Below are 13,750 nucleotides of genomic sequence, written 5' to 3' on the forward strand. Positions count from 1 at the left end.
AAGCTCATACAGCCCCAGAAATGCATTAATGTTAGAATAGAAAAAAGTACCATGTTGAATTCACTGTATGAAGGATTAGAAGGAATTACATAAGGAGTACAATGTTCTTACTGTAACACATGGGGAAGTCCGAAAATGATTGCCTCGTAGACTATTTTCTTTTCTGAGTGAAGAAAAAGTGTGGTCTTATGACTCTATTTAACAGACTTTTTCTGTCAAATGAAGTTGCATTAAGTGTAAATTAAGATAAGTAAATAACACAAAGGTGAGGTCGCTCTTGTGAAAAAAATGGCGTCACAGGATACAGACGTGAAAGCAGAGATAAACTAAGCTCTTCTACACGTTGCGATAGATTCTGTGTTTATTGTCAGGCTCAGTGTTCAGCCCTGCAATGTCTTTTGCTTGAAGGACACATGGAGGCAGCTTTAAAAGCAATAATGTTGTAGTACTAGCCTTAAGACATCACTGTCACTAGGGCTTTTATTTCATCCTCCCTGTAAGCTGATGCATTTGTCTCTCTATATTAGAAGAGTTGCTCCTTTATATACGTAATATGCTGTATCATTTTCAGTTTAAAATTTCACTGTCCTTATATTAGATCAGAAACAATCTGAGTAAAGAATTGTGCCTGAAAAAAATGTCCTAATCTATTTCAATGCCTCTTTTCTTAAACATTATTTAAAATCATTATACTGTATTCTGGAGTATAATGATAATATTGGAATTACTAGCAGGTTTTTACAAGTTTTGGGAAAATGACTTTGACAATGGCATGGTTGTTGGTTCCATAGGGTCTAGTTAGAGTATTTCACACACACTCTGTAGAGTTGTGTCTCTTGAGTTTACACAGAATGGTGTGAAAAACAAATAACATCCAGTGAGAGGCAGTTCTTCAAGTGGAAACGCCTTGCTGTTGAGAGAATTCAGAGGCCAGACTGGTTTGAGCTGACAGGAAGGCTATGATAACTCAAATAACTGCTCTTTACAGCCGTGATGAACAGAAAAGCAGAATGGGCTACAACAGCAGAAGACCACATCTTTAACTGTTCAGTTTCAGTCTGCCTGTGCATACCTTTATATGTACTGAATGACTTGAATGCAAAACAAATAGGCCATCAGTCACCTTGCTTCAAGATTTCCATACAATACTATTGTACAGTCTAAAAAATGCTGGGTTATTTCTACAGTCTTAACTGCTGGGTTTAGCTGTTGGGTAGTTTTCTCTGATGCATTATATTGGACTATTGGCTAGCACTGGAAATAAATTAATTTTAATTCTGTGTCTGATATTCATACACTATATGGCAAATGTTTGTGGACACCTGACCATCACTCCCATATCTGGGTCTTCTCCAAATTGTTGCCACAAAGTTGGAAGCACACAATTACACAGAATGTCTCTGTATGCTGTAGCATTACAAATTTACCTTCACTGGAACTAAGAGGCACAAACCTGTTCCAGCATGACAATGCCCCTGTGCACAAACCGAGCTCCATGAAGACATGGCTTGCCAAGGCTGGTGTGGAGGAACTCGAGTGGCCTGTACAGAGCCCTGACCTCAACCCCACTGAACACCTTTTGGATTAATTGGAATGCTGACTGCGCCCCAGGCCTTCTCACCTGACATCAGTGCCTGACCTCACTAATGCTCCTGTGGCTGAATGGGCAAATCCCCACAGCCATGCTCCAAAATCTAGTGGAAAGCCTTCCTAGGAGAGTGGAGGTTATTACAACAGCAAAGGGGGACTAAATCTGGAATGGGATGTTCAAAAAGCACATATACATGTGATGGTCAGGTGTCTGCAAAGTTTTGGCCATATAGTGTAGCTCAGGATTTCAAAATATAACCAGATATGATATTGCATTATCATGTTTTAGTTGAGTGTTGTCTGTAGAAAAAAAAAAAAAAAACGGTGATTGATATGGAAAAAGGTTGCTCATGTGAAGTGCACACTGAACCATAACAACCTGGGTGTCTAAAACCCAACAATGTAGTGATTTTTACCCACAAGTTAGGTTTAAAAAACAAACAAACATGATGGGTTAACATCCTAACCCAGCCCTGCTGGGTTAGTCCATATTGGACCCAGTATCTGGTTTCCAAATTGTGTTATTATATTTTTTTTCCCCCCATTCACCCATTCTCTGTACCACTTATCCTACATAGGTTTGCAGGGTAACCTGGAGCCTATCCCAGGGGACTCAGGGCACAAGGTGGAGGACACCCTGGACAAGGTGCCAACCCACTGCAGGGCACAACTGCACACACTACGGACAATTTGGAAATGCACGTCTTTGGACTGGGGGAGGAAACCGGAGTACCCAGAGGGAACTTCTGGGGAGAACACGCAAACTCCATGTGCAGAAGCAGGATTCAAACCCCCAACCCCGGAGGTGCGAGGCAACAGTGCTAACCACTAAGCCACCATGCCCCCTTGGTTAGTTTTCTTAACCTACCAATTGTTTTAGAATGTAGGATAGATGATCAATGATTGACATTCACCTTCTATACAGCTGGTAAACAGTGGCTAAAAGGACAATGCATCCCAAAATGGTTGCAATGTTGGCTGGGCTCCATAGGGAAATTATACAAGTATGATATGTGGGGTGTACAACATGCTAACGAAACAAAATAACGATATAAGTATGACACGTGGGGTGTATAACATCCTAACGAAAAGATGATATTGTAAGTATATAAAAGAATGAAGTGCACTGCAAGTTAAAGGTGCAGTTTGCATCGTTTTAAGGTATTCTTAGGCCAATAATAAATAATTTCAAATAAGCCTAAACAAAAACTAATTTGCAGATGAATTAAAAGTGTAGAGTGCAGTGGCATAGAGTGTAAATCCTAGTTCCACTCTGTCTGGGCATGAGTTCAAGCTTCATGAACAGACGTCAAAGTCAGTTCTTTTCTGGAGGCTCTTCCATGCAGTGTTGATGTAACCCTTAGAGAATTTAAGAAAGTACATGACCTACTTAACAAGCAGAAGAGATAGGGAGAGGATCCATGTGATCATGGGATCCTGGAGGGCTTGGACATAACAGGCTGGACATTGATTATTCACTTATGAACTCAATACTGAATCCAGTCTCCCCTCCCTTTTGTCAGCAACTCTAATTCACTAACATACAAGTATAGCCTGTGGCCTCACAGCACACTGAATTTAATTAGCTGAACCATGTTCACTGGAAAACTCTGATCTTGTTTGCCCAGAGGTCTATAATATGCAATGTCCTTACATGAATCGGTGCTTCTTGTTAAAAAGCCAACATATTCACTAAAATATTGTCATTTTAGTCTGATTCAAGGTGTAAATTACAGTAGGGTTTGGGTGGTTTCAGCTGCCTACTTACAAATTTAACCCCACAAAAGAAAGTCAAAAAGTTAGTAGGGTTCTTAATAATTCAATATTGTTAAATACTAAGTAGTAAATTATACAACAGTTTGTTCGAGTCCACTAATCTGATTGGACGAGCAGCATTCCAAGAGTGCGTATATGTAGTATAACCGCACTGAGACGTTTCACTGTGTGTGTCACTCTGCTCGTCTGTGTTTGGCACATAAAATTCCACTTCCTAGTTTGAAGCGGTTACTACAGCAGTGTAAACGACATCATCAGTGGATGTGGCAAACGATACTTTTTTCATGAATATAACCTTTAACTTAAAATATGAAAGATGAAAATGAAAAGGAAGAAGGGACACCAATTTCACCGGAAGCAACTTTAACAGGAATGTACAAATCAATGTGAGCTAGCTAGCCAGGACACAACTCGACGCACTATAAAGTGAGTGTAGCTTCCTCGGGATCTATTTCTGCTAGTGGAGCAAAAAAAAAAAAAAAAAAAAACATTTGGCCATATTGTGTCCAAAATGTCATTTACTCAATATTAATTTCATGTTTATAAAAGCAACATTGCACAAGCAAGAGTGAGGTTATACTGAATATCGGCATGGCTGTGATTATCTATAGTAATCAGCCTGCGCCTACGTACCTACAGCCAAATCACAGCTGTGCCGATATTTAGTATAACTGCACTCTTGATCAAGCGATATTGCTTAAATATGATCCAAATGTTCAATTCAGATTCATTGGTCACAATTACCACTTAGAGGAATGAACAGATTTAGTGAACAACCCATGCAGTTATCGTCTATAACAGCTAGAACACTTTTATAGTTATATTTAATGTTGTGAAACATCCATAAGACAAGTTATAAAAAGCTATATAAAATCATTCTCTCCTCTTTTTTTCTCTTGTTAATAAGGGGAAAAAAATGCAGCTTGTCATGTTACCAAACCAACTCCTCTGTCCTTTAGACTTAACTGTGGCAGAAAACTTACTGACTGCTATAAAGCAATGACACTCAAAACTCCTTAACTCCATAAATGTTAAATAAATGACAAGCTTCAACTTATCAATGATTTAATGTTTTTCCATGTTTTTTATTTGTTTATTATTAAACCTTTGATTATGTGGGCTGCCTGCAGTACAAGTCCCTTTGAATGACTCATTAATATAGAAACAATACTACGAACGATCGCTTGAATATAAACAAATTGTCAGGTTACTCAACACCCTCTAACTAATCAGAATCAAGGATTCAACATCACTGTTATATAGGTAAAGAATAAAACACGAAGGGCAAGCTGTTATAGGAAAATAATCAACGGTTGGGTGGTGTAATGTGGCCGAGCGTGACGCAAAAGGCCATTACCACTCCAAAACGAATTGTTAATAATGAAAAAGGTATAAACATTGCTCTGGTAAAGAGGTGAAGATGTATATTTAATATTTATAAAGGAAGACCAGTCAGTGGAAGAGATTTGACGTAAAGCTGGTGTTTTTAAGTTTTCCATGGAGGGTAAAGTCTTCAGGAGTTTGCGCTTTGCAGTCTCTCAGTTATGTGACAAGCTGCATTTTCCTTATTTTCACTTCAAGAGAACGGAAAAAGAGTGACTAGTGAGGAACATTCATTGGCAAACTGCTGTGGTGTAAGAGAGCTAGCTGATCCCACTCTGGATTTATTCCTAAGCTTACAACCCATCCTGATTTCCCACAAGTCTAACAAGTGGCAATAGCATAAGAACAGTTAAATAACTGTACCTTTTGATACGAGTAGACTTGGAAGAATTCATACGAATCTGTAACCATTAGACTGTGTTGCTCAAACATCTTTAACCCCCAAGCCTGTGGCTCATGTCTAAATCATACATTCGCTCCACTGCTCAGTAATGAGAATAATTGGCTTCTTGAACACTGACTGCATCAGATTCCCTGATTTGTGGTGAGCTGTTTTTTTTCCCTCTTTCACAACACTGTGCTTGAGGAGCCATGTATGGTTGGTTGAAGTCATGTGAGAACAAACTTACCTGACCCTGAACGATTTGTTGAGCTGAAAGAATACATAAAACATGCAACAGCATTATCTGGCATATTTTGAGAAATCACTAGCACTGGACTGCACATGGCGTCTTGTTGGAATGGAGGACAATAGAGTATATTTTTCGAAAGACAACAAAACTAAACTCACGTGATTAAAAAAATGCTGCCAACTAAAAAGCCGTTTATCTAAGTTTGAAAGTCAGCAAATTCATTCCGGTTCTATGGAGGTTTTATTGAAAAGAAAAAAAAAAGCACTTTTTTTTTTTTTGACATTTCACAAGCCCAGTGGCAAAGTGATAGCCGAGCAAACAATGTTGCTTAGCAGCATAATTGCATTGCAGTGTGGAGATTTTTTCACCGTTACCAACCCTGGTTTAATACCTTAAGAGCAATGTGATAATTAGATGGCAAAATTCAAAACAAATTGCCATTTACTCAGTTAGTCTTGCTGATTGCAACAAATGAACACGTTTCCACAGAAACAGTGGACTGATTTGACCTTAATCTGTCAGGCCCTCGATTCTTCACCATAATGGTTATATTAACCATTATTAACCGTATTATCCATCACTGTCTCAGTAGGGGAGAGCCGGCACAATTGCAACATTTTATTCTTACAAGGGCAGGAGTTAGTTGTGAGTTTTTTCTGTTTGCCACTTTATGCTACTTTGTATGTTTATACAATTATCAAACATTACAACTGTGTCATGCAAGCAGAAGGAGCATATGAAAGCATATGACAGCATAACTCTGAAAACTTTGCTAACAATATAGAGTTAATTGTACACATCTGCACAGAATTCAGTTTTTTAAATGTAAGGAAAAAATAATATTAGAAAATACTTCCGTTTTTTTCAGCCTTCTTCAGCCTGGCACAAAATAGGTTTTACACAAAAATCTCCACAGTCCCACAGTTTTGTTTTTTTTTTTTTTTAAGTGAGACATGAAAAAGGGACAAACTTGTACAGACGTCAGTTGTGTGTGTGCATTTAGAGAATACAATAGGGCTACAACTGCACCAGCTCTCCCCTGCTTGGCACTACAGGCAATATATTAATGCAGCATAACAGGAAAAGGAACCTAAACATTATTCATATTACACATTTCAGAACAGCTACAACACGTGGTGCCTTTTATTTTAAACCATCTAGCCTTAGAGCAGATGCATGTTAAAGAGTCTGCCTGTCTTAATTTAAATCATTCATAAGCCAGACAGCTGTCAGGATGCTTCCTTCTAAACCCATCTATTGATTCAATGGGGGGAGAAAGAGAGAGAGTGAGAGAGAGAGAGAGAGAGAGGTTTTTGGATGTTTCAGTTACCTGGCTCAGGCTTACTCATAGCAGGATATCTATAGTGAGTCACCACCAGTTGTCCTGAGACGTGTGTATGCATGTGTTGGGGTTCAAATCCTTAAGTCCTTTATTTAGAACATGCGCATCTGTGGTTGGGTGCACATGATGCAGCGGCAAATTGCAGGGAAGGAGAGCAAAGAGATGAGGCTGAGAAACCCAGAGCAACAGCTTCTCTCCTCACTGGAACACGCCCACACTGAAGACATGGCCATTCTCAAAGCCAGCAGAAAAATCAGCATTAAAATAATGAAACATTGTCATGCCAGTATGCAGGAAATAATGAGCAGGGATTAAAAAAAATAAAACACAATTTAAAGAAATGTCAGCGTCTGCCTTGTATTACTTCACTCTGCAGCTAGAACTTAACAAAAGGCCACACTTTTGGTAAGGCCATGTCTCTGTCAGTACCAGGGGGAAAAAAAAAACACATACAATTTACCATCTGTTTCTAAAGGGCAAACACTAAGCAGTTACCTTTGTCAAAAATAAGCTATTCAGAAGAAAAACTTTGCAGAAAACATAGCAATTTCCTGAGGAATTGAAATAAAACTGAAATTGAGATTGATTTTTCTCCCTGTGGTCACCAGAACGACCTGCACACATTCCAGTAACGTCACGTGGCTCCATCTGAAACCGTCATATAGAAATCATAGAGCAGCTTTTAATGCTTCAAAAAAGCAACTTAATTAAAATAAACCTAATTAAAATAAAATAGGCTAGGTATCATCCCCTGGTGATTTCCTACTTTGCATTTAATGCAAACAGCTTCAGGCTTTTGTGTTTACTAAGTGAAATGGAGCTCACATGGGCTTCAGGCTGGGTGATGGCCAAAAAAAAGAATATTCTTGTGTCGCCATCATAGTTACTTGGGTTCAATAGTTCATTTGACTGGATCTGAGAAATTTTCTACTTTACAGAATTCAACCTAATGAATTATGTTTATAGCATCCACTGGCACCTCCTATTTTTATTTTCGTAATGAATAGGTCATTGTATCACATTCTGGGAAAGTGAGCATCCTAAAATTGCTAGAAGAGTGTAAAAAAATAAATCATAAGTGTTTTACTGTCAAATGTGGTAGACCTTCTAATTTATACTACAGCACTGTTGAATTCTCAAATCTGACTGGTCAGAAGGTGTTGATTAATATTCTATAACTGCAGATCTGACAAACAGCTCTGCTTGCCATAATTCAAATTACAAGTTTTATATTAATGAACTTATTGTAATACGTTATCATTCATATAGTAACAATTCAGACAGGGACTTGTATAGCAGATGTGCCTTAAAGTATTAGGCAGATTGTTAACTAAGTGTTGAAGGTTGGAAGATTTTATGGAAGGTTTTCCACCACTGGAAAGTCATCAAGACAGAGGACTTGCAGTTTCCAGTTTCCAGTATTTTTTTTTGTCTTATGAAATTCATATATATATATATATATATATATATAGTCAGGTCCGGAAGCCATATACACCACCACAATGGGTTTGAGATAAAACAGTCAAGATGTGATCAAAGTGTAGACTTTCAGCTTTATTTTAAGAGGTTCCACAAAAATATGGCATTTACCATTTAGGAATTACAGCCATTTTAAGCAAAGTGCTTCCATTTTCAGGAGCTCAAAGGTATTTGGACAATTCACTGACAAGAAGTTAATTGACCAGGTGCGGTCCATTCCCTCGTTACTTCAAGACAAGTAGATAAAGCAGATAAAAGGTCTGGAGTTGATATCATGTATTGAGTTGGCATTTGGCAGCTGTTCGACTGGAGCTACCAATATGAAGTCCAAGAAGATCTCAATGCAAGTGAAGGAGGCCATCATTAGGCTGAGAAAACAACATAAATCTATAAGAGAGATAGCAAAAACCTTAGGTGTGGCCAAATCAACAGTTGGGTACATTCTTAAAAAGAAAGAAAGCACTGGTGAGCTCAACAACATCGAAAGGCCTGGAAGACCACGGAAGACAACTAAAGTGGATGATCGCAGAATCCTTTCCTTGGTGAAGAAAACCCCCTTCACAACATCAACAGAAGTCAAGAATACTCTGGAGAAGGTAGGCGTATCATTGTCAGAATCTACAATCAAGAGACGCCTTCGTGAATGTAAATACAGAGGATTTACAACAAGGTGCAAACCACTGGTAACATTCAAGAACAGGAAAGCTAGATTAGACTTTGCCAGAAAACATCTAAAAAAGCCTTCCATGTTCTGGAATAAGATTCTTTGGACTGATGAAACCAAGATTAACTTGTATGAGAATGATGGGAAGAGAATGTATGGTGAAATAAAGGAACAGCTCATGTTTCAAAGTATACCACATCATGTGTCAAACATGGTGGAGGCAGTGTTATGGCATGGGCATGTATGGCTGCCAGTGGAACGGGCTCACTGGTGTTTATTGATGATGTGACTGCTGACAGAAGTAGCATGATGAATTCTGAGGTGTATAGGGCTATACTCTCTGCTCACATTCAGCCAAATGCTACAAAACTGATAGGATGCTGCTTCACAGTGCAGGTAGATAATGACTCTAAACACTGCGAAAGCAACTCAAGACATTTTGAAGGCAAAGAATTGGAATATTCTTCAATGGCCAAGTCAGTTGCCTGATCTCAACACAACAGAGCATACTTTTCACTTACTGAAGACAAGACTGAAGGCAGAAAGACCCACAAACAAGCAGCAACTGAAGGTGGCTGCAGTGAAAGCCTGACAAAGCATCTCCAGGGAGGAAACTCAGAATGTGAGTTTTGAGAACATGGGCTCCAGACTTCAGGCAGTCATTGACTGCAAAGGATTTTCATCCAAGTATTAAAATTATGGTTATATTTACAATTATGTCACTTTGTCCAAATACCTTTGAGCCTCTGAAAATGGAGGTACACTTCGATCACATCTTGATTGTTTTATTTCAAATCCATTGTGGTGGTGTATAAAGGCAAAATCACAAAAACTCTGTTATTGTCCAAATACTTCTGGACCTGACTATATATATATATATACACATATATCTCAAATAATCTACAGGGTGCTACTGGTAACTCAACTTCACATTAGCCCGCATCACACCACCCTGTCATTGATTATTTTCCTATAACAGCATGCCCCGTTGTGTCCCAGCCCTTGTAACAGACCATGTTACAGCAGAAAATAACAATGATCATCGTTTGCCCCAGATTTTAATGCAAAGAAAACAGAAGAATTTAAAGAGGCTGTTAAATCACAGGTAGAACTGCACCATATATCAGTTTCAACATCCATAGAAAGCTGCAATTTTTTTTGTATTGCATGCTCTGAGCATCTGAGAAGCTCCATGAAAGTGTGTGTGGAGGTTCTGACAGATCATAGCATTTACAAGATACAGGAAAAGTATCATTTCGGTCAACATAATACTGCCCATTCTTTAAGAATGTGTTTTTGCGACTGCAGAATGAAACAGGGTAATGAAAATACTATATTTTGTGCAGCTCTTGTAACTCTGCTAATCAGCTGGCGGAAAGGAGAAGGCCCCAATGGATAATCTATAGGGAATGATGTGTGCACTGAAGTAGCTTACTCAGAGAGCTGAGGATAGGCACTGAGGAAAACCAGCCACAACGCGGCGCTGTTTCACTGCAGTCCAGTTCTATATTGTTTTATTACTGCATTTGACACTGCTGTCATGCTGGATTTCACAGAAAGGACTGACGAGTTGTATTACTGCTACTGCAGAATGTTATTCTATTTAAAGTTATTTTCACAAACCTTCTGACATGTGATACCACAGTGTTATGATCACGATCTAGAAGAAGCGACATCATAGTATTGTGTTGTTGTAGCCTTAAGTAGACTGATTTAGGTTATGTATTCAGAGCAGACAGTAATAATGATGAATAGACAACCCACAGAGACAGCAGGCAGTTGTGCAGCACCCCTGCTGGAGTGCATTGGTAATAACTTTATTGCAAAAATACAAGTTCCCTCAGCCCCAAGCATTTACAAATGAGTCCCAAACAGGAAAAACCATTGAAATGATTTTTCATCTTCGAAAAATCCATCTCTCTCTGGCTACAGCTGGCATTCAAAGGCTGATATTCATACAGACGTTAATATGTACATATTTAACGATTCGGCAAGAAATCACTTTCATCCTCAGTTAAAGGAAAAACCAGGGAGGTCTGGAGGAACATACGCACACACACACACACACACACACACACACACACACACTCACACACGGCTTTGTCCCAGTCTGACTCTTTGCTGGTTGTTCAGGAGAGTGCGATTTGTTGCATAGCATACTCGTGCACCACCACTGCTACATTCTCAAACACCCTTTAGATGAAAAGGTGGATTAAAAAATTAGTAACATGGGCGAGCTTTGTAATAGTGCCAATCTTTGGTTGAGAAAAAGTTAAATAAATTCTGAATGAAATACAAAAAAGTTTAATCAATCTGTAGTTAAGCATTTAGCGCTTACTTTTTAATGTGAAAGTAATTATCACAATATATGATTAAGACCAATGGGTTACACACTGCAACAATCAAACTATACTGTGATATCAAACGTCTGTAGACCATTGATCAATCTTTGTTACAATATTTCAATAATTATTTATTTATATTACAATATGCTCATAGCATAAAGTACCTTAAAGTACCTCTTGTGCAAAATGTTCATAAATTGTTGAAACACTTATAAGGGCTTCAAGTTATTTCTGCTACATTTTAGTAGCTATCAGGGCCAAACATTTTTAACTTGTTTTTATAATTGAATCACAATTTTGCTACAGAAATGTTTACTAAAACTACATGGAATGACTGTGACTCTTCTCTAGGCCAGATGTACTTACTACAGTAACTCAACTACATTGTATCAGCCTCATAGCTACGTTATCAGTGTCAATGCAGGTTACAAAAGAAATATAAAGAAAGCTTAACTTGGCATATCTCCCTATACAAATGGGAGAACTGTCAATAGAATTCAAATAGCAGTTTGACTCCAGCTTTACACTTCTGAAGTGTACTATACTCGTCTTAATGCAGATAGTAACTAGAACCACTAAAATGAATTAACATTCCATAACGTCATAAAGTAGAGTTTCTCCATTCCTCTGGATAATTTGTAAGTATTTCAGTGTTCATATGTTTTTCTTTTACAATAAATTCATGGATTAGCGTATATTCAGTCAAAAGGAGTGAAGCAGTCTTTGCCTGTAACACTAGACAGAAAACAGGTGTGTGCTACAGGGAATGCCCATACAAGAGGAAGAAAAGGTCGAGTTAGTCCCGTCCGCTCTCCACACTAGGGCTGCACGGATACATGCGTGCTCCGACCAAGCGCCAGAGCCAAGAAATGAAGAAATACAAAAAAACAAGTACAGCTCCTTCCACTGTTCTCTTTTTACAGGGTGTGTAAGTATGTGTGTCAGTCAATAAATCAGTACAAACTATGAGCTACTTGTCCATCACCCTACAAAAAGTGAGTCAGTTCTTTCTAAAACAAGAGTGAAAGAAAAGAAATCCTTTAAAACTGTCAGAAGAAAGGATGCGCTGTGGTGGGTTTGCTTGAGTTTTTACATTGGGCGTTGTTGAAGATGGATGGCCTCCCCCACACTCTTGCCCACACATACAAAAGTGGGTTATTTCCATTAACTTGTATAGTATTGTAGCTAAATAATGCTATGCTACATCTAAACCTAATCCTAACCTTAACTTCGGTATCCAAAAGGAAATATTTTGACTTTTTTAGTTTTTCAAAAAAAGCTGCATTCATATTGAAAAAGAAAAAGATGACCAAATGTCCACACAATGTTAATATGTTAATACTGTCAATGCTGTATTTATATCATCATGGGGACATTTGGCCTAACTAAGTGTTAAATAGACTCACACACAAACACACACACGCACACACACGCAAACGTTAATCATGTGCAGTAGCTAAATAGACCTCAGAGATATTGAAAAGTTATCCAGGATGCTGCTGGATCTCGCCGGCTTTGCAGCTCCACGCAGTGCGTTTAATTAAGTTAAGTGCTCGGGGTAGGACGGCTCGCTGCGGGAGGGCCAAGGCTCAAAGCCTTTCTTGTACCACAGCATGCTGTTAGCGCCACACACACACACACACACACACACACACACACACACACACACACAAAAAGCTACTCAGTCCATCACATTATCCCAAACAGTAAACAGAAGAAAATATGCTCTGTCCCTCCCTTCACCATGCTGTGGACAGGAAGGAAACACGCTTTAACACACTTTAAAACACTGCTACGCAGGACAGAGGCAGGAAGAGGAGGCTGACCCAGATCCATTATACATGAACATTGAAAAGGGCAGAGCAGCCCACCACACTCTGAATGGGAAAAAGTTAAAGAGAGGAAATAGTTAAGGAAGACACAGTAGGCAACACGCCACATGAATAAAGGAAATGATGGGAGCCCATCATGGTCTGAGAAACAGAGGTGGGGCTATAGCTACAGGAGGATTTTGGGCTTCAAGAGGGATCCAGCCCTCCAGAGCTGCTAGTGCTCCAGTGGGCTTGTGTAGCTAAAAGCTAGGGTAACTGGGATTAATCTCTGTTACAACATTCTAGCATTTACTTATTTGTATGTGCAGGGATCCTTGCAGGGATCATAAAGATGGAGGATGTTGTAGGTGGGCCTAGGACACCAAGGAGACTACTGCCCAGGACGTCAGTGGCACAGCTCTGTCACATTTCACTGGTGGACTGGACTGAGCTTGACCCCGGTTAGACACAGCCAGAAACTTGGCGACCCTCTGGACACATCCTGCAAAGGAGGAGGATGGTCGAGTGTGAAGAACAGGATTTAAAGCAATTCGAAGAATAACAAGAATAAACTCAATATCAAGAAGCACAATGTAGAACAGGTCGGTTTTGATCAGAATCCTGACACGGAGACTTAAAGCAGTGAAATGAGCATTAATAAGCAGAAAGCAGTGTGAGAACAGCCTCTGTGGCTTGCAGAGATCATGGCGATGAAGAATGAGACAGTT

General features: G+C 39.1%; 1 protein-coding gene across 4 annotated transcripts in view; it reads right to left on the reverse strand.

Annotated features, from left to right (window-relative positions):
- Positions 1-10,644: 10,644 nt before the first annotated feature.
- usp54b (ubiquitin specific peptidase 54b) overlaps positions 10,645-13,750 on the reverse strand; it is a 108,854-nt gene continuing 105,748 nt past the window's right edge. For all 4 annotated transcript variants that reach the window (XM_053238730.1, XM_034309450.2, XM_053238731.1 and 1 more), the window contains one exon: positions 10,645-13,524. In XM_053238730.1, coding sequence (XP_053094705.1) covers positions 13,453-13,524 — 72 coding nt within the window. In that variant the 3' untranslated portion in view covers positions 10,645-13,452. The remainder of the gene's footprint in view (positions 13,525-13,750) is intronic.

The sequence above is a fragment of the Pangasianodon hypophthalmus genome, chromosome 12, assembly GCF_027358585.1.
Source record: "Pangasianodon hypophthalmus isolate fPanHyp1 chromosome 12, fPanHyp1.pri, whole genome shotgun sequence".
Lineage (NCBI taxonomy): Eukaryota > Metazoa > Chordata > Actinopteri > Siluriformes > Pangasiidae > Pangasianodon > Pangasianodon hypophthalmus.